Source organism: Metopolophium dirhodum, chromosome 2 (genome assembly GCF_019925205.1).
Source record: "Metopolophium dirhodum isolate CAU chromosome 2, ASM1992520v1, whole genome shotgun sequence".
NCBI classification, from domain to species: Eukaryota; Metazoa; Arthropoda; class Insecta; order Hemiptera; family Aphididae; genus Metopolophium; species Metopolophium dirhodum.
The window spans coordinates 6,258,991-6,281,526 of NC_083561.1; the positions used below are offsets into that span (position 1 = coordinate 6,258,991).

Sequence of the window (22,536 nt, forward strand, 5' to 3'; positions counted from 1 at the left end):
CTATTCGTACAGGCAACAGCTATACTCAACAGGTACCTAGTATACCTACCTACTATTATTACTTTAAATAGTGGGTTATAACTTGTGGATTCTATTTCTACTCCTATTATAGTTGTCATGGACATAAATGAGGGGAGCTTAGAGGGTCTAGGGATTAACCGTCCTTGGTTCATCTCAAGTATTACGATTTTATTCTAATATGCAAATATGTTTTATAATCTATATATTATGCAAATATGAAATAGATAAAATGTATTATAAATTTACCTATATTTAATTAAATTATTAGTTGTTAAGGTTTACAGGCATTTTTGTTATGTCATCAAAATTATGTCAATGTTTTAATAGTGCCGCATATTGGTATTGTTAGACCAGTGATTCCCAACGTGGGCGCTACCGCCCCCTTGTGGGCATTTTTTATTTTGAAGAGGGCGTTTTTATGAGGGGGCGCTAAAGGGGGCGCTCATCTATCATTTAAATTTTTTTTGTTTATAATAACTGATTGTAATGAAATGTATAACTACGTAGAATAAAATACCTAATGTAATCAACAGAATTATATAGGTATAATATTTATAGACACTTAAATAATATCAAAAAAATTATTTATCATTTTAAAAAATTGATTGGGGGGGGGGCGGTGTGAGATTTTTAAAATCTAAAAGGAGCGTTGAGTAAAAAAAGGTTGGGAAACACTGTGTTAGACCAATAAATAGATTTACCATTTACCTTTGTATATCCCAGAATTGAATTATATTATAATAAATTCTATTATCCCCATAAGACTCTGCACTCTGCAGCGATGAACGATGACGGACAAATTACAATCGTTTTGTGTTTTGTAAATAGAATTCACTAAATTTAAGTGAATTTTCATATTTTATTTAAATTTTATAGTGTGTTGCCTGTTACGTCTTGTCAGTGCGATTATTATATTAAAAAGTGTAAATTAATCAGATTTGTAATTCAGACTGAAGTTAATACACAAAAGAAACTACCAATGAATACTAATGATTACCATCGGTGGTTTCATGGGGTTAATGGTGGTAGGGGTATGAGATACCCCCAACGTCAAAATAATATGTTGAACAATAATTTGTAATTATTTTATTTTTTGAAATGCCTACCTATATAAATTTTTATTAGGTAATATAAATTACATTAATATAATATTATAATACATAAATAACAATAGGCAACCTACAATCAATACTTATTTTTAAGTATAAATAATGCTTTGAAATTCATATTATTTTTTATGACACCTGATGGGTGTAGAGGCGACCCAAATAAATTTGAAAATCCACCACTGCTGATTACTGTTTCTCAACAGGTGAGAAATAAAATATAAATAATATTCTCTGAATATTGATTTTACACACAAAGTTTATTTCATCCATAGGTTAGTAAATATTATGTTTACGTTTTCAACGCAGGTAATTACGAAATCAGCTTTGATGACTTTGATTTTATTGATAAGCAGTGTAATTAACTAACTTGGTAAAAAAAAATATATGATAACAATATTACCAACAAGTATTTCTGTAAGTAAGTATATAATTTTTATTATTCAACATAATATTAATGATAAAATTAAGGTTGTAGACGTCGTTGATCGGTATATGAAATGTGCATAATATAAAATATAATTATAAAATATAAATGATGTAGAAATTCAGTTTTATTGATTGATGGATCTATAATACAAAGTATGTATATTGTACAGCAGAGTTTGTTGTAAGTCTAATTTGTCTGCAGCATTCAAAATGATAAATTTAGATATTTTGAGCATGCAATCGGTCTTTAATAGATGGCCGTGGTACATCCAACATATTAGGATGACGTCCTAATGTTGACAACGTAACCCTGAAATATGAAAATAAACTCTTACAATTTATCTCAATAATAAACAAATCTAAAGTAGGCATAAGCAAAATACGTTCAAACAAATAATTGTTTGGATTTCCGTGAAAATCTAAGACGTATAAAATATAAATGCATAGGTAATAAACTTAAGAAAATATGGTTTGTATGTTTACCTTGATTTTTGATCGAAACTAAAAAATGTGAATTCAATCTATGTTTGGATATATACTATATAAAAAGTTTTACTGGTTTGGTCACTAAAATGTTTGATTGTGATAATCAGAAGCACAATAAAATATACATAATACCTATTTGAATATTATTATTATTTATTAAAATAGGAAAAAAGCTTAAGTTTGTGAAATTATGTATGAACTATGAATAAGGTATAAAGAAATAGGTGCCTAATTCAATAACTGAAAAGTATGGATAAATTACCAACCTATACATTTTTAATGTCCGAATAAAAAACAAGTAGAAACTCATCTAAAGGTTTAAACATTTTGGTGTGCTTATAAAGTCTTTTTACATCACCTTCTACAGTGCTATATAATAATAATATAGTAACAAGTTCTCTCTGTGCGTATAAATGTTATATAACATACTATACCACGTAAGTATACTCTGTACAGATAAGTAAAATTACCTCTTACCTCTACAGCGTTAAATATTATAATATCACCGCGATACTTACCAAGGTGTGCCGATGAGCTGGTCGTAGTACTGTCTGTAGTAGTAATGCTTGTCGTGGTCTGCCCGGCAAATGGACGGTATTACCATGTAGTCGTTGAGCTTGGACTTGACCAGTGGGAAGTCGGACGACGACAGACGACGGCCGTCTTTGGTGCATGTCCTCAGCACACGTTCCTCCCACGTCTGCGGCACAGGGACCGGGTCGTACAGTCCCCTCTGTCGTCTGTTCATGTACGTTATGTAGTCGTCGTAGTAATTACGCTGGTAGTCGTACAAGATGTTGTACTGCAGCCTGGTCGGCCGGGCCCAGTGTCTGAAAATCTTGCGCCTGTCTTTTTCCTCGATCTGCACAGTCACATTATAAACACCGCGATCAGTATAACGATATTGTATATTTTACAGTGTTGTATAGTAACGTAACGCAAATTACAAAATTATACTGTAACGCAACTATTACTAAACATTCCAGGAATAAATGTTATCACTTTATTAGCAGAAAGAAAAGAGTTCGGGTTTGTTAAAAATAAAATTTAACAAAAATTGATTATGATTTATGACTTATGACTATACAGCCATATAGGTGAGATGATTGTACATTTGTACAAAACACTAATACAGGTCTATTATCACCAAGTCTATGATTGTAAAATATATACATAATAATTGAATCATATATATTATATGAATTGAATATGGTTTAAAAAAAATGATAAAAAAAAGTAACGTTATTTGTAACGCACTACTTTATTAATCAAAAATTTAATGTAACGTGATAAAAATAATTTTAGGTAACGCAAATGCAGTTTAAATAAAAATATTTGAAGTAACGAGTAACGTAATTTCATTACTTTTTAAAAGTAGTTTACCCAACACTGATATTTTATAACACCATATGTGTACTAATGTGTACCATAGTGTAAAGGTATATACCACCATCTGGTATACATATGGATGGTATAAGAGACATATTGTAAGAGGCATTCGATTTTGTCGTCAAAATATTATAATGTATGATAGTATATACACAATCGTATTAGTCGTATTCACGATATGTCAATATAATATAGACGTATTGTGTGGCCATAGAAGTTATATGCACATTGTGAAACATTTAAAAACTATTGTAATAATAATATAAACAAATCCAATCGTTTTAAACATGAGTACCTAGATGTATAACTATAAATATTAAAAATAATAAATAATAAATAATTATACCCACGATACGAATACACGATAAAATATCATTTCGAACAAGTTTATTACTATTGTTGTTAATTTATACGCTGGAAAATCGTTACGTGACTTGTATTTACCGGACATTTTAATTCGTGTGAAAATAATTCTGTTAAATTACTTACAGCGAGCTTATAAGTTTTCCTCCATTCGGCTGGTGGTTTAGGCGCTTCAACTGGTTTGGCCGGCGCAGTATCCTCTTCGACGGCTTCTTCATCACCGCCGACATCAGCAGAGAAGTCTGGGACGTCATCGTCGAGCATCCAGGCAGGTGCATCAGGATCGGCCATGATAGATGTGTATAATTTTACTAAAAGAGAATAAAAATCGTGAGCCTCTGTAAAGACTAAAACGAAACAAAAAATAAAATAAATACTGCAGTTTGAAATTAAATATAAGTATATATACACACGAACCTTAACTGAATTCCAATCCAATAAAGTACCGACTGAAAGCTTAAATGAATCGATCACCCCTTTGGCCCATACAACTTATAATTCACTTGTGGCCATGAGTATGGCTCATGCCCAATATCTCAGGGATCGCAAAATGTGCCGTTGAATTCCTGTGTAAAGCGCCCTCAAGTACGTCCGGGAGTATGGTAACTGTATGTAAATAGTGTACGTAGCATTCACATCTCCGATCACAATATTTGGAACCATTGAGAATTCAGATCAGATGTGTGTCTTTCTTGGCGCCGATACACTTTATAGATATCTCATTGTGTCCTAATTGTCATTGTCAATGGTGAACAATGCCAATATTTTGTGATGAAGAAACCTGTAACGGTTTTTGTTTCATTGGAATTGTTTTTTATAAATTTTAAATCATGAAATATTGGTTGAGAAATGTTTGTATACCATCTTATATACATGAATATCCCCCAGTATTGTATGCCAAATGCTGAATCATGAGCTCCCGGGTGTGGGATGTATACATGAAATGCAAATAATATGCAATCAGTTTGATTAATAAAAAATTTAATTAAAACAGTTATATTAGTTTAATGAAAAATTAATATTCATAGTTTGTGGTAACTCGTGGGATGTCAAAATACAATGAATAAACTCAACATGGGGAATTCCTAAAATATGTAAGGTAATTTATTATTTAAATACTCATAAATAAATAATTATATTTTATTAATACATAATTTCCTTTACATTTGGCCAAACAAAATGTTCTTGACCCCTTTATTCATTCATTGCCATACAGACAAAAAAATAGTTGGCCCCGGTGGTCAATCTTATCTAAAATTGTTTTAAAAATAAGCTGTCAAAAACAATAAATTGGAAAACATGAAACCAAAGTTTTGGATTTACTCATATTATGCTAGTTAAAATTTGCATCATACCTTTCTTTTCAAAGAATTTAAATGGTTGAATATTTAATAATTCAGTGTTTTTGTTTCGAATTGCAAATGCAATATTTATTATTAATGATTGATTTTAAAATAACTATCATTAAAATCTATAATTATTAATTAAGTCAACTTTTCTGTTTAATGTCGAACATTTTACTATTTTATTAAGTATATTAATTAATAATTAACAATCAATAGTTATTATGGTTCTCCCAGCGTCGTCGGTTCAAACTGAGGAAAAAACTGTTTAAAAAGTTGCAGTATTATGTTCCTACTAAATATTATGCACTAAATGTTATGTGTATTGTGAATATTATAATACAGATAATATGTACTTATGTAGTTATGTGTGAAGTATGGACCTATATTAAATATTTAAATATTATATAGTTTATATTAAAATATTCTTTGGGAAATTTGATTTAATTCAACGAGGAACGCATATTATTTATTAATTTTAATCCAAACTTCTTCACAAACAAAATAAAATAACCTAAATAATTCACTGCAGGTTATACCTATTTTCATATTATGTTGATTCATTGGTGGACAATACACAGTCTCTTCAAATAAATAAATGTTTTAGATCCTATATAATAACGATATTATTGCTGACACTTTTAGACAGTTGATTGAAGAATCTATATGTAATAGTTTTTTAAATATATAAACAATTTTAGTTTAATACTTGTTTTTTAATAGGGTAACTATTTAAGCAAAAACGACCACGGGAAAATATAATACTTGTAGAACCTGGGAAAGGAAAGGACTAATAAAAAAGTAAGAAAGCGATTCATGCAAATTTATTGGATAGGACGTTACATATTTTAAATATAAAAAATAAGATTTTGTTATTATATTTTTAGTTCATCACTTCAAATTATTAAATATTATGTACCTAGTACATTCTCTGTTGAAGGTTCATAAAACATTAGTTATTTATCAGAGAAAAACGGTCTTGCGAGTTGCGACCAGGTTAAATAATATATTATTATGGTAACCTCCATACATGTACAATGCACAAGGTTGCACAATTATTTTATAATCACAATAAACTTAGTTAAACGAATACTTAATATAATATGTTGTGCAATCTGCAGTGTCTAATATTTTTAATTTTAAGGTATGAATAATAATCATTTTTATTGAATAACCTTTATTTTAAAAGAAAATAATTAAATTAAATATATTAAACATAAAAACATAATTCAGAGGTACATATTTCAGAGCCAGAAGCTAATTTCTGCAAACAAATTGATCTCGGGGTTTTATATGATATCTGTTATGTGGTTTTTGCAAGAAAACGTTTACGACAAAAGTTGATATCATGTTTTTTTTTTTTAATTATTAATTAATCAATTATTGTATATCATTTATTTTGTGAGCATTATTATTTATTATCACTAAAAATAATGTAAATTTGCAATGAAAAAAAAATATATTTTCTCTAAAACTCCAAACTGAAACTCACATTTAGTTACTTTTGATTTTTTTTTAAATTAAAACCACTTGTCCTAAAAACTAACATTTTCTTCTCAGCTTCTGGCTCTTTACCACAGAATTATTACTTATATTAGTGTATAAAAAAAATTAGAACAAAAGATTGGAAAAAATAGCAATATTTGTAGGAATAGGGGTACCTATTACAAGAAGGAAGCCGTAAACTCAATGAAATGTTTTTAAATTATTATTATGATTGTGTTTTATTAAATTTTGCTGTACTTGTTTCGGTTTCAGCTGATTCGATCTCGATCAACGGATAAAGAAGATATTTTACGTTTAATCACAAATCGTCTTGGTAGAGAAATTTTGAATTATGTACAAACCAATATAATAAAAATAAAAATCTACATTCTAAAATGTTTGTAAAAGTAATAAGTATGCTTATATGGCTTCATACAAATTGGGAACCATAGGTTTAGACTATATATGGAGTATAATAATATATAGAGGTACATATAGGCGCAAATTAACTAAATTGTTTGGGAGGACTCAAGGCCCCCTCCCCATAATAGGCCTATAAAAATTAGTACTAATTACTAGATTTTGAACTGGGGGGAAGTGATCGACATTTGGAGGGACTAAGCCCCCCCCCCCCTTTATTTACGCCAATAATAATATATGTAAATACGTTAAAAGTTGCAAGTCGTGAAAATAATATTTTTATATTCCAGCTTTAAGCCTATATTACGGAGCAGCATCCGTTAAGAGGACACCACACGGACATTTGTTGTCTTCGTCTTATAAGTGCGTAGGTGTAACATATAGCAAATTTACGTTTAGGAGATCACGCTTAGCTCCGTTAGTTGAAACATTAGATTTTAATTTACGCTATATTAATTATAGGCATAATTTTCTAAAAAATTGAAGTATCGTATAAAACCAACGTATACGAACACAGATAATGTTCTTACTGTCAAGTTTCATAACAGGTCGATTCACTCTAAGTTTTAAACTGACGGAGCTAAACGTGATCTGCTGAACGTAAATTTGCTATGTAACGTACTTGTAAGACGGAGACAACAAATATCCGTGTGGCGTCCGTTTTCGTACTTTACGCCTTGTGGTCATAACAAAGCCATCGTAGGTATCATTCAAAAGTCTTGCAGTTGTTTGATGATTGCACTTGATATAATATCAATATTACTGTAGCTAGAATTAGATTTTAATTTATAGGTAATTATATCATCTTGCTCCGGGTGGGATTTTATCTTGTGGGCGCGCTTGTTTGTTTTTCCGTAATTCAGCGTTATTATTAGAACGTTAGAATATATTTATTGCATATTGGTCATTGCCAGCCACGGGGCACTATGTACCACGACCCGGAGTGGCGAGTACCTGACGAATGACGACTGGCGTAACAACTAACAGATAATAAAAACAAACTATATATATATATATATCATATATTCATATAATATGTAGTAAATTATATTATCATAAAGGCAAATTGAGATTTGAGAAAAAATTGGGTTTTTGTTAGTGACAATACACTATACAATTTCATAGCCATAGTTTTTAGAAATTGCGTATATTATAGTATTATACGTGTTACCTACTTTGTCGTTGGTAATAACTAATAAGACTAATAAAATACTTATTATAGATTATAAAACATGTACGTATAATATGCATAATGTATTAATGTATCATGTGTATAATAAATAATAATATATTATAATTATTTAAAGAAGGTAGACACCAAAGTGCCAGACGGTACCTAATGAGATAATTAATCGCCGATCGCAAAGCGACACGTGTTGAGTCCGAACCAAACTAGATTATTATTTTCATAAATTAAAATATTTTTATTATTTTTTTATTACCGAGTGAATAAATATTGGATAGCGGAAGCCAGAAGCCGACGTTATCGTAAAGCCTGCTATCGTTAGCGGCAGTGCAATTTTTTTATCAATATCGTAGAACGGAGTACGGACTGGTTTCCTAGTGGGTTAGTGAATACAGGCTACAGCGCGTGCCGTCGTCGGAAATTGGCATTCACAGCACCGCATCTATATAGCTATATTTTAACTGCTAGGTGCGGCATCGCGGCAGTTGAGGGTGTAAATAATTTCATAATTATTCATAATAATAATTATACGTTTTTTCGTGACATCCCTTTTCGTACTGGTGCTTCAAGCACAGAATACATTAAATAAATATAATCTATTCTGTACTACAATACGGTCTACGATAAGTACTACGAAGTCACAATGAATAGTAAAAAGACGCTATATTTAGAAAGATGAAGATTTTACTATCTTTTGTTGGAAACCGATTTTTGAAAATGGTATTTACAAGCGAGCATTATTAGGTATTTAGGCGCGAGGTTATATTTATGTATATATATAATATAATATTAGAATACGGTATACGCCAGGGGCCGCCAAATGGCGTATGAATTTTGACCGGCCCGCAGATAAGGAGAAAAGAAACAATTTAATACGTAAACATGAATTATATTAAAAACAAATTCATATCCTGACTCACCAACAAACACCGGAACACCTTAAACTAACGATGAAGATAGCGACCACCAACCATAACCCTAACTTAAAGCAGCTAGTTGAGAGCAAGATCTGCCATTTATCACATTAAAAATAATAATTCATAATAATTGTTTCACTTATTTATTAAATGTAATTCTATTTTCATTAGTTATAGTTATATAATACGTGTATATTTTTTTAATTAAGAAATAAAATAGTTTTGGCCAATCGGCATATGATAATAAATATTATGTACTTAGAATTTATATGGCCCGCGAGAATTTTCCAAATTCTTAATGTGACCCCCTGGTATACGCAATACCACAGAACAATACAGTATCGCCATACCGTATCTATAATAAAAGAACGGGGGGACGGAGTGGCCGAGCGGACTAAGGCGTCGGCTGCGACGCAGCCGACCCGAGTTCGATACCTTGGCCGCGGGCGGCATTTTTCTTCGGGCAAGTCACAGTGTCCCCCACCCGGGGCACGGCAGAAACCTATACGGATGCCCCATTAGAAATTCTGCCAAAAAAACAACATACACGTGTACCAACCTACCCAATTTAAAAACCTACAGTGCCCTCCCCCACACCCAATGGCCTATGTTTCCACGGGTTACCCAATAAAAAAAAAAAAAAAATAAAAGAACATTTTATGAATATAAACTTGCATATAACTTCGAAAAAACTTATAATTTCAAATATCTGATTTCAACAGGCAACCAACATAGGACAATTATAAGTGATGACTTTTCTATACATAGTCCAGTCTTGCAAAAAGGTCCGGATATTTTTCTAATAATTTAAAATGCTTAATTTTTTCAACATTAATAAAACATGAAACAGTGTCGCAACCACTTATTGCGTGTAAAAATAAAATAGATTGTTTGATTCCATTAATTTTTGAGCTTCTCGAGTGAAGTAAATATATGTTTCGTTATTTCCTTTCCCGGGTTTTAAAAAGATGATATTTTTTTCTTCTGGAGTAAGAGAAATCTATAAAACTAGTAAGTCTATGTCTTTTCCAACTATACAATGACATCAGGCTCATTTTTTGATTTTAAAATCGTCTCGTTTACAATCATTGTGTCGGCATCATCGGCTGCTTGTAAAACGGCGTAACCATTATTTTTCAAATATGTAGATAACATTTTAAATTTTAATGAATCTACTTTTATTTTGTTCGTTTGATAAAAATCCACTTTGTGCAATTGTAAAAACCATATTTTCATCGTATAAAATCTCTGCCGAAGTATTTTTTATACGTCGATAACGTTCTAAATTGTTTGTACTTCGTGAACTTTCATTGTACCCATCAAATACGATTAAAACTTTTTTTCCAAAATGTTTTTCAATGTAAGACACATAATTGTAAAATTTTTTCAAAAGTTTGATTTATTTGCCAAATTACTAGATATAAGAGAAAACCTCCATCTACAACAAACGTTTTGAAGTTTAATTCAACATTTGTATTCTTCGTTGGTTCTATGTAATACATCGTCGTACAACAGAGATTTTTTAGTTTTTCGGATACTACCTTCAAAAAACAACGGGTATATAGCGTCCCTTGTTCATTGTTAATGTTAGCAGCTGCTCATCGGAATAACACACGAGACTAAACATATATAATATCCCTATTCTACGTGTTTTTGGTCTGTTTGCAAACTACGTGCAATGTGCATACGTATACAGGGTGTAACAGATAGAACTGACTTTTGGAATAACTTTTGTTTTAATCAATATTTAAAATGTGTTTTATATATAATTTATAGTCACGTGCGCTACACATATTATATTATACAAAAAATTAAAACACTGAAAATAAAAAAATTAATTTGATTTAAATTTTTTTTGGATATATTCAAAATAGCCAAATTTGTGAATCTGATTATAAAAACAGTTTAAAAACATTTATCCAAGTCATGTAGTTTATTTTTTAGAATTTTTTAAAATATCAATATTTTTTTGATTAAATGAATTTGGAACGTAATAACGTTTTTAAAAATATTTTATTTTTGGAATTTGCTGACATGAGTCATTATTTTTTTTCAAATATGTTTAGGTAGCACATTTTTCTTATGAAGTCTTAAGTAGTTAAGTACCTACCTACTCAATATTAATTAACAATATGGATACATGTGATTTGTTTCTAAGCCATAAAATAAGTTTTCAGACTTATGTAAGATATCACCCTGCACCCTGCAGTGTAATATAGATTTTGAGCGGAGCGGTGAATGTATTGGTTTTATTCAGTGGCGGATCCAGGGCTTAATTTTGGAGAAGCATGGGGGGGGAGAAATTCCCCTTTTGCCCTCCCCCTATATCTGCCACAGGGGGAAGTACAAATTTGAATTTCTACTTCAGCATTTTTCTGGTAGTGAAGTGATTCTAGTTGGTACTTTTCATTAAGCTTTGTCAATATATAATTGTATAATTGATAAATGATAATATTGTATAAAATGTCAAAATGAGGTAAAATGTTAAATTAATTATTTGAATCATACACATCTACCTAACATTATTTATATTTAAACGATTAATATGTTTACGTACCTGTTACATATTATACTATGTATAGTATACTACTATACTATACTGTATATTATGTATATACACTTTTGAATTTCAATACATATTCTTGAATGTAAAAGTATTTAAAATTTTAAATTAATTATATAAACATATAAACGAACATATTATATAAAATATACATAGTATATTAATATACCTATACCTATATAATATATAATACACATAATAGTATTATATGTATAAAATATGTTCGAAAGCTGCAGGTACGATTTAATTCATTTAACGTTGTACATCATCGTAATAATTTATATAATTATTTCAAATATTTGTACATAATATACATGAATATTTATCAAAAGTGTAACTTATATACCTCTAGCATAAATAATTTAATAATGTGTAGGTGATACAAATAATTATTATTGATCACCAGAAATACCAGATAATATATTAATATCCGACATTATAATATTACTATAATATTGTCATAATAATATGTAGGTACGCCACGCGTTGAATAATTTTAATTTTTACTCTTTTTCGTAAAAAGTAAAAACCAAAACAGTAATATTAATATAATATGTTTATTAGTTTATTACGCATAGGTGGTGCATTAGAGTGATATATGAGTGTAAATATTATATAACAATAAAGTTTAAATGTTGTTTCTCTAAATTATGGATATTAAAAATATTACATTTTTATACTGGTTTTGATTTACAAATCTTTCACATGAATCAGTTTATCGGTCGGAATCACAATTCACAATTATAAAGAAATAACAATGATCTTTATACGTCTTGGTCGCGGTCAGAGAGCCTGTATATGAATGTATAGGCTCTCTATAGTCGTGGTCATAGATAAGTATAATATATGTTATGTAGATAAGTACGGTCGTGGTCGGAACTATATAGGAAAGTCGGAAATCGGAATATTTGAAACAGAAAGTTGCGATGGTATTATCGTTTATCAGTTATTACAGAAATACAGAATAGATAATATTGTATCGCTGATCAGTGTTGTCGTCAATTAACCAGTAGATGGCGCTGTAGTTGTGTGTTTAATGTCTAGTGTTCATTCCATGAGCCGCCGCAACGGTTTTTTCCGTCCAGCTGCAAAATTGAAAATATAACGTTATTCAGATTTCAGTATAACATCGGATATCCCTGATTTCGGTTATTGGGATTTGAGTTATTATTAATTCGAGTTGTTGGGGTGTTTCGTTTGTGACGTTTGTGTTTACCGACTTGCTATTTCCAAGGGACCTAGTGAATAGTGTGATTAGTGTGACCTGCCACGGTCTGTTGTCTGTCCATACTACTTCTATGAGGCCGACGACCATTTCGCGATGGAACCGGCAGCCGAATCAATATCGGTGCGATCAATGCGCATTAGCGAAGTGCTCAGTGGTCCGACAATTATGGCCACGACGGCTCTGAACAAGGAACTGCTGTTCGACGCCATCATATTGCTGTTTGACGAATGCAACAACGACTTCATGAAGAGCGATCCGCTGATCACAAATTTTGTGAATAAATGTAAGCGCAAATCAGCGCCCGTCGGCACATGAGAGAGCGTACAATGTACCTACCTCGTCGTGTAATTGGGCGATTGTACTTATCTAATTTTTAATGTGAATCTGTTGATTGACACGATTTTTCGTTTTCAGTTAAAATGGCTATACCAGAGTTGAAATCCCTCAGAGTCAACCGTTTGGATTTTGAATCCAAACAAGTGATCGGCAAAGGGCATTTTGGAGACGTAGAACTAGTAATAGAGAAACATACCAAGGATATTTTTGCCATGAAAGTGTTGAAAAAGGATAATTTGCTTAATCATAGAGACGTAATGAAAATAACTATTACTTACTGAATAGCGATTCACCTATAATATTATAAAACATAAATTATCAATTATTTCAGATTGCTTTTTATGAATACGAAAGAGATATTATGGCGTCATCTAGTTCTCCCTTTTTAACACAATTGCATTATGCTTTTCAAGACTTTCAAAATCTTTACCTAGTTATGGACTACCACCCAGGTGGAGATTTTGCAAATTTAATTGATAAGTTTAATGGTACATTACCAGAAGAAACAGCTAAGTAATTATCATATTGTATAAAGTATTTTATTATTGTGTGCTTATTAGTCACTATTATTATTGTTATTTATTTTTATCTAGATTTTATATCGCAGAACTCTTATTGGCTGTTAAACATCTGCATACAATGGGATTTGCTCATCGTGATATAAAACCAGAAAATATGATGCTAGATCGTGTTGGACATTTGAAATTAGTTGATTTTGGTTCTTCTGCAAAACTTAACCGTGATGGAAAAATATGTGCTCGCATGCCTGTTGGTACTTCAGAGTATTTAGCACCGGAAGTTCTAATAGTAAATGTTTATTTAAATAATAATATTTTAACATTTATTTTTTAAATTAAATAATATTATAAGTATTAGGTGCAGGTTTTCATTATTAAAATTATTGAACAAAAATCATTTTTCATTCATTTCATTTATCATTTGATAGATACAAATAAATTAAATTTATAATAAAAATATTACTTGTTGAAAAAGAATTGGGAAGTTAACATTTTTCTTGTCTAAAAGGTGCGTATATTATATATTTTACTTTATTTACTCGCAGTTTATGCAGTCTAGTTCAAAGTCATTGGAAGGTTATGGACCCCAATGTGATTTGTGGTCTGTTGGCATTGTTGCATATGAGATGGCAACTGGGGATACTCCATTCAATTCTGAACAACAAGCAGTTATTTATTCAAATATATTAAACTTTGACAATATATTGAAGTATCCTTCATATTTGAAAGTATCTTCATGTAAGTACCTCAATGTACCAACCTAAAATGAATAAGTATCTTTGTCATCTATTAACATTAAAGTTGATTGGTCAATGGTGTTAAATTACATATACCTTATATATAATAGAATAACAATTTTTGTTTCATAATTCAATTAATTTAAAATTTTCAGCTTATAGACAGATGATCGAGTCTTTAGTATGTCATGTAGACAAAAGGTTTACTGTTGACATGATGTTAGATTTGGATATTTTTTCAAAAATAAATTTCAATAGCTTACATGACCAGGTACCACCTTACATTCCATCTCTTTCATCTGATAATGATGTTTCTAATTTTCCAATACATGAACGTGTTCGTCCAGCTCTTAACATAAATGATTTTAAAGTAAGTTGTTAAAAAGTTTTAAATTTAAACCATCCAAAATATTAATTTTGTGTTTTGTAGAAACAAAAACAATTTTCTGGCAGAGATCTTCCATTTATTGGTTTTACATATAGTATGCAAGTATCAAAACGTAATCAATCATATTTTATGACCAACAACCCTGAATTAGAAACATCTATAAGAGTAAAGCGTAAGGAATTAGAAGATGCTCAAGTTTTAATACAAGCATATGAAGACAAATTAGCAGAATATGACTCATTATTTGTTGAAAATGATAGGAAGATTAAAAAAATGGAAGAAGAAAATGTTTTGTTGCATGTAGATGTGACTTCATTGAGTAGTGAATTAGGTAGATTAACCAAAATCAGTGAGAATAGTGATACTAGTCATGACGACATTAATAATATTACACATAAAAAACAAGCAGAAATGGTTAAAGTAAGTGGTCAGTTTGTACATTTTTCATATAATTATTTTAATTAATAATATTTTTAGAATGAAATTGATAAATGGGAAATCAAAACAATTAATGAATTATATAATATTGAGGAATTAAAAGTACAAAATGAAGATTTACAAGCCCAGAACAGTGAACTACAATCACAGTATAGATGAATTTTATGACTATTTATTAGTATTTAATAAAATATAAATATTTCATAAATTATTTTTTAGATTATGTAAACACCAAGATGACATTAAAATATATCAAAGCAATGAAGAACAACTTAACAAAAAAATTGTTAAGCTTAAATCTAAATTAAAGCACATTGTTCGTCGATCAAAACAGTTGACTGAAGAAAATAGTATAGATAATCATGTTTCTGCATTGATATCTGAAATGAAAGTTAAAGAAGATACATTTGAAGTTGAAAAAAATCAACTAAAAATTGATAATCAATGTCTTAATAAAAAAATAGTTATTATAGAAAAAGACTTAGACAGTTTAAATTCAAAAGTAAGTGTGCTAATAAGCCTAGTACCCATAAAAACTTCTTTTAACTACCTATTGTTTTGTTTTAATATATTGTTGTACATTTAGATCGCTCAGTATACAGAGAAAGAACTTGCAATGCTATCTGAACATAAAAATATGTGTAAGAAAATGGCTTCTGATTTCGAATCTAAATTGAATTGTATAACTCATGATAAAGATAATGAAATAGAAAAATTACATACACAATTAGCTCAGCTCGAATCAAAATTGAATTGTATAACTCATGAAAAAGATAATGAAATTGAAAAATTACATACACAAATAGCTCAGTTGCAACAACAAAACTGTTGTCTAAACAGTGAATCTTTACTTTCTTTTGAAAAACATGAAACAGCAATCTCTGAAAAAGAAAATGAAAAGGAGGTAAATATTTAGCATTATTATGTTCTATTATTTTAAATTATTATAAAATACTAAATAGCTACTAACTAATTTAATTCTTTATAAATAGTCAAAATTGTTTTTCAAAACAAAATTCGAAATTTGGACATTTGTATATATATTTTTAATTTAATCATTGGTGTTAAGCTGTTCTTTTTACCTGGTTATCAAATTGTTTCACTTTTGGTCTAAAGATACGTTAATTAATATCTAACCTTTTTGATTTTTGAAATTAATTAATTTGTTCTAGTATGAAACAGAGTTGCGAAATCGAGAACAAGAAATTCGTGATTTAAAATTAGACTTGAGAATTTTGCAAAGAAAATATAAAACAATGGAAGATAATATCAGTAGTCTTAGAGTAAGAATAATTCAGTCCAAAGAGCTATTCTATAAGTTTTCTTTAGTAGGAAAAAAAGTTAACTAAAATTATGTTTTAGGAGTATCACAAAGATGCACGGAATAATTTTAAGCAAGAAATTGCTAAATTACAAGAAGAAAAGAATTTGCAAATTAAAAACAAAGAAGATGAACTTAAGTTATTGCAGGATAATATTACAAATCTCAATCAAGGATTAGAATCATTACAATTGAAATATGACAAAGAAGTAGCTGAACACCAAAGGCTAAGTAATGAATTAACTAGGATAAATAATGAATCTAAGGTCCAAATAAGTGAAAAGTCTTCTCTTGAAAGACAAGTAAGTTATTTAATTATAGAAAAATATTGTTTCCTGTATAAATAAATAATTAAATATGTATTTCAGATTCTTGAGTACAAAACTAAATTTCATAAAAGTGAAACAAATATTAAAACATTACGAGAACTGGTTACTGTCCAAGATGAACAACTTGACAGCTTTGAAGAATCTATTCTAACCTTTAAAAACAAAGAAAAACAATTTTTGGAAGACATAAAAACCAAACAGGTGTATATTATGCTAATGTTTTATATTTTTTTATCATTACTTTAATTATATCAATATTTGTATTGTAAGTAATTATATCAATTTATTGAAAATGTGTTTCTATGTTCTTAGAATGAAATTGAAAAAGTAAGAAACGAAGTGCGTGAAGCAAAAAAATTGTATAATGAAGAAAAATCATTGAGAATTTTAGCTGAAAGTAAGGGTAAAACATTTGAAAGTGTGCAAGATAATGTTAAAGAAGAGTTGAAATTATTATCAGATCGAGTTCATGATAAAAACGTAGAAATTGATTCAATGAAAAAACAGGTATTTATTTTAGTATTAACTATGTAACAACAATTAATAATGAAGTTCTAAAATTTTTCTTATAGTTAGATGAAGTCAACTCTAATTTAAGAGAGAAAAGTACAATGTTCTATACACTACAAATTGAATCCGAAAAGGTCATCAAAGAGTTAAATAAAATGAAGGCTGAAATATCTGAAACTATTAGTCAAAAACAACTTTTGAAAGAAGCCAATGTTCGATTAACTGCTCAGTTAGAAGCTATGGTTGAAGATTCAAATGTAAGCTTAAATATCAAGTTAATTTATGGTTTTTTATTTATTATCTCACTTATTAAATTATAATTTATATTCTCGTATATTAGGTTATGCAGAATGTAATTTCAAAATATAAGAATGGTTTGATGGAACAAAAAGTATATTACGAGGAACGTTTAATAAAAGCAGATGCTACCATTCTCCAACAAACAAAACTTATTGATTTCCTACAAACGAAGTTTGATGATGTAACCAAAAAGAAGAGGACTTTGGGTGATATGTTGTTCAGTGGTAAAAACAAAGAAAATATTGATCAAAAGGTAAAATTATTTTTTATTTCTTTTCACTTAGTTATTATTTTCCTAACGTAGTATGAATTTATGTAGGAAATCGAATCTCTATTGAATTCTGAAAGAAGTAAATCTAAAGATCTAGCAAATAAACTTTATCAAACTCAAGCTGAATTGAACATGATGAGAACACAAGGTCCATCAACACCTTTAGTGCCCATTTGTCTTAATTTTGAAGCTAATTCGCCTGCCTATAAAAAATTAAAATCTAATACACTCTCTCAACTTCAGTCATTTCATAAGCAAGTTCACTCTTTCGTAAATGCTTAAAATCACAATGTATTAATGATATTTATTAATTTATTAAATAAATTTAGGTTTGAAGTAAAGATATGCAAACGTGATGGATTACAATGTACACACTGTAAAACTGAAATTGTAAGTAGGCAACAAATTAGTCAATGTCAAGAGTGTAGGGTGTCTACACATGTAACATGTTCGCATGAATTATTACCTGATTGCACTCCTATAAAAAAAGAAGAAGAATCCACTACACCTGTTGTTCTAAGCGATAGTGAGAAAAAAACTGAAATTGAATCATGGGTTACTATTTGGGAGTGAGTTCTTAATTGTTTTTTATATTTCAAAATTATTTATTATAGAATTAAAACGTAAAAAAATTAAACTATAAACTGTAGATTTGTATATTAACATGTTCAAAAAGTAAATACATATTAATATACATTTTTTATTTTTACTTGTGCGCATAAATCAAAAATTATAAATTGCATATCTGAATAATTATATGTTGCTTTACACATACTAGCCCAATTAGAATAACACCCCAGGATTATTGCCAAAACAACAACATCTTGTAACAAATTAATCAAAGGCATTGTTTTTATGCATTAAAATACATAACTACTTATTAAAAAAATAAGTTTGCAATGGATAATTAAATAATTTGGATGTACTTCCCACATTTATGCTAGATTATTAAACTATGTATTATTTTTATTAAGCCTGCTAATCTGGCTAATTGATCATTATATGATACTCTGAGTAAATATTTTTCTTTTTTTTTTTATTTCTAGCAATACAAAACAAATTTGGGATCGAAAGTATGCAAAATTTGAACAAGGGGTGCTATTAATTTTCAACGATAAATATGATACCCAACCATTCTATACTCTGCCATTGATGATGTCATCAAATATTGTTAAAGTTGTTGATGTGGCAGAATCAAATGATTCAACATTTGACAAAAACTCTAATGAAGATTATGATCAGATGTTTAAAATTGAAGTGTACAACTTAAACACTGGTTGGATGACCTTATTTTTGTACATTATCGTATCTTGCGTGTCAGAAAAACAGAATTGGTTGAGTATAATTAAAGCGTACTTGGAAAATTGTGAAAGTGCTGCTCAGTTACAAGAAAATCATGATTACAAAGATAATATATACACCTTCCATAAAGAAAAATTGCTCAATGTTAACTGCATTCATCAAATATCACAAAGTGTAAATCTAAAGTGTTATACTCTTATGCATTAATATGCAATATTTCTCATATTATTATTTTTGGATTCTATAGGTATTCTTATTAGGTGCTGTTGAAGGATTATTTTCAGTCCATATAAAATCTGAGAATGAACAAGTTAAACATGATCTCGTCCCTATCGTTGGACCAAAATTAGTCAATGACTTTGTATTCTTGCCTAAACTTCAATTAGTTTTAATGATTGCTGGTATGTGCTTTGAAAGTATTTTTTTTTAATTTGTTTTATGTATTTATATTATGTTTGTCTGTATTTTAGGAACTACTAAAGAATTACTAAAATGTAATATGAGAACTGTTGTCCTAAATTCTGAATTAAGTCATATGTCAAAGCCAGTTATTGAAGTAGTTCGTATTGTAGATGAAATACGCAACAATCAACCATCTAAAAATAATACAACTATGTCTGAATTGAAAGAAATTAACTGTATTGCAGTTTCCCGCTGTAATGAATTGGTAGTTATAGGATCTGAACATAGTGTTACGTAAGTATTAAAATTATAAATATAATATAATGTAACCATTAATATTGTAATTTTTATAATTTTCAAAGTGTTTTAAAATGGCAAGATACTCAGTTTGTTGTAACTAAAATATTGAAAACCAATGTCCCAACTAATTGCATTTGCTTCATGCCCAATGGAATTATATTTACAACCAACAGCTTTTACAAAATTGAGACAGAAAATTTCAGTTGTAAAAGTAAGCAATTTTAAATTTAGTCAGTGTTTCAATTAATAAATATTTTTGTATTTCAGGATTTTTTACTGATTCAGTTGCTAAGTCACATGATTATCGACCAATGTTTGTGTGTGAATTGACGAGAAATAAGGAATATCTTTTATGTTACAATGTGTACGGAGTGTTTGTTGACTCTGATGGCAAGAAAACACGTGGTGGTGAAATGAAGTGGCCATACAGTCCAAATAGTTTTGGTGTGTATAATCCAGAAATTTAATATTGATCATTTAATAAATGTTCAATAACTTATTTTTTTTTGTTTTAGCTTTCAAAAAACCATTTTTAGTAATTGTATCTGAATCCGAAATTTCTGTTATAAAAATTACCCAGTCATGTTGTGTGGATGAAGATTCATGGAGTATTACATCAACTAAACAGCCAAAAGATAAAGCAGTTTTGACCATAAACCGTCCTAAACTTCTAAGTAAATAAAACATTAGGTTATTGATTAATTACATCTGAATCCTAGGATATAGATTTGAATTTCATTGATTACATTCCTTTTTTTAGGAGGTAGCGATATTTGTTTGACTAACACAAATGATTTCCAAGGTACATGTAGTATCTTTCAGTTGGATCCATCTAAAATTATTAAAAACTCACTAGCTTCAAATGATACCTTAGACACCCTAGACACACAGGACACATGGTAAGTGTTTTTGAAAGCAGTACGTTTTAGATTTTAAGTAAATAGATAGTTAAGTTAATTTTTAAATATTTAAAAAACGTCAATCTAATAAAAATCCAAATTGCAGTGATGAATCAGAGTTCAGTTTTACTTCTTCCATGCTGGAAAATTTAGATGAACCAGAGGAAAATCAAAAAAAAGTTTGCTTCAACCCTAATATACAATTTAATAGTAATTAAAAATTTGTTTTTATAATTATTATTTATTATTATTACTATTAAGATAACTGTTTTTAAATCTAGATTTATTTTTGTATTATTTATTCTATTTACTATTTAAGTACTCTTTGTTTTATCTGATTAACGAAACTAATTAAGTTTTGTTTCAAAGTATTTTTCACAATGATAGTGAACCATTTGTTTTTTGTTTTTTTTTTATAAAACTCATATTTTAAGTTAATCACGATTTTGTATTAAACATGTACTTCTTTTTAAAAATTGTTGCCGGTCTTTATTTATTTATTTAATTGGTAATTGCTTGACAAATCAAGATAATATATTAAATCAAACAAAACATACAATTTTTGAATATAACTCACTTTTATAAATAACTAGTCATTAAATTACTTTTTTAATACCAATATAGCTTGAAGTGTACTACAAGATATTATATTATTTAAATAAATAATCAAATTGTTATACTTAAAATCAAATATATTTATTATACAGATTTCAATAGCATACAACACAATTAATTCTAAATTATTTCATATGAATTTGAGAGCATTAATGAGATAATAATAATAATTTAGTTTTAAAAGACAAATCAAAAACAGAACAATACAAAAATATTTAAATTTGTACAAAAGTAAAATTAACTACATATTTACTAAATAATTGAACATTCAATATTGAAACAATTTATTTTTGTCATTAGCTTATATACCTAATCCAAAATCAGTACTGTGGTACGGGGCCAACAAAAAGTGAGCTGCGATTTTCGTGAACCTTTTGGCTATTTATTATTGAAATTAAATAAATTATGTAATATCGAGTAAAAATAAGAATGTGCTATCAAGATTTGATGAACATTATTTTACATTGGTAATTAAAATGCGAGTGAATCGTAAGATGATCCTATACCCTGTCCAGCGAGAAAGCGCAACTAGGCAGCGGCCAACTAGTTGTAATTCACGCACAACCGGCATCCGAATGGTGGGAGAAATTAGACCTCGCACTGTCATTTAAATGCACAGCAGAGTTGCGCGGTGGACAAAGTATAATAATATATAGTATATTATGTACTCATAAAGTGGAACCCCTGAATATTGTAAAAGCTTAAGTGAATCACGCTCATAGCTCACTTATTACCATACTTTAATAAATCATTATTAATGATTCATTAACAATTAATAACTACTTCATTTTAAAATGTATAGAAAATAATAAATTATGTTTTATTATGTGATGAGAATGCTACTAATTTATTGTTTGTATTTTTTATAACAGTGAAAGTTATAACCAAGCATCAATTAATTGTTCACATATTTTTGTTTGGAATCTCAGTGGGT

General features: G+C 29.0%; 2 protein-coding genes across 3 annotated transcripts; one reads left to right on the forward strand and one right to left on the reverse strand.

Annotated features, from left to right (window-relative positions):
• Positions 1–1,548: 1,548 nt before the first annotated feature.
• On the reverse strand, positions 1,549–4,369 carry LOC132938377 (flightin). 2 transcript variants are annotated; one of them, XM_061005169.1, is made up of 4 exons: positions 4,212–4,369; positions 3,921–4,141; positions 2,561–2,904; positions 1,549–1,866 (listed from the first exon to the last, which is right to left on the reverse strand). In XM_061005169.1, the coding sequence occupies exons 2-4, from the start codon at positions 4,083–4,085 to the stop codon at positions 1,776–1,778; spliced, it is 600 nt and encodes a 199-aa protein (XP_060861152.1). In that variant the 5' UTR covers positions 4,086–4,141; positions 4,212–4,369; the 3' UTR covers positions 1,549–1,775. The 2 variants fall into 2 exon arrangements, with proteins under 2 accessions (XP_060861152.1, XP_060861153.1); XM_061005170.1 differs by having other exon boundaries at positions 3,921–4,105; positions 4,212–4,294.
• Positions 4,370–12,799: 8,430 nt separating this feature from the next.
• LOC132938277 (citron Rho-interacting kinase-like) lies at positions 12,800–21,463 on the forward strand. Its single transcript, XM_061005025.1, has 26 exons — positions 12,800–13,219; positions 13,351–13,526; positions 13,604–13,785; positions 13,866–14,079; positions 14,336–14,528; positions 14,683–14,897; positions 14,958–15,335; positions 15,393–15,502; positions 15,573–15,855; positions 15,940–16,257; positions 16,526–16,636; positions 16,716–16,976; positions 17,043–17,204; positions 17,316–17,510; positions 17,576–17,770; positions 17,854–18,066; positions 18,133–18,338; positions 18,414–18,653; positions 19,131–19,560; positions 19,634–19,787; positions 19,857–20,082; positions 20,151–20,299; positions 20,356–20,532; positions 20,604–20,762; positions 20,849–20,987; positions 21,094–21,463. The coding sequence occupies exons 1-26, from the start codon at positions 13,030–13,032 to the stop codon at positions 21,203–21,205; spliced, it is 5,388 nt and encodes a 1,795-aa protein (XP_060861008.1). The 5' UTR covers positions 12,800–13,029; the 3' UTR covers positions 21,206–21,463.
• Positions 21,464–22,536: the final 1,073 nt, after the last annotated feature.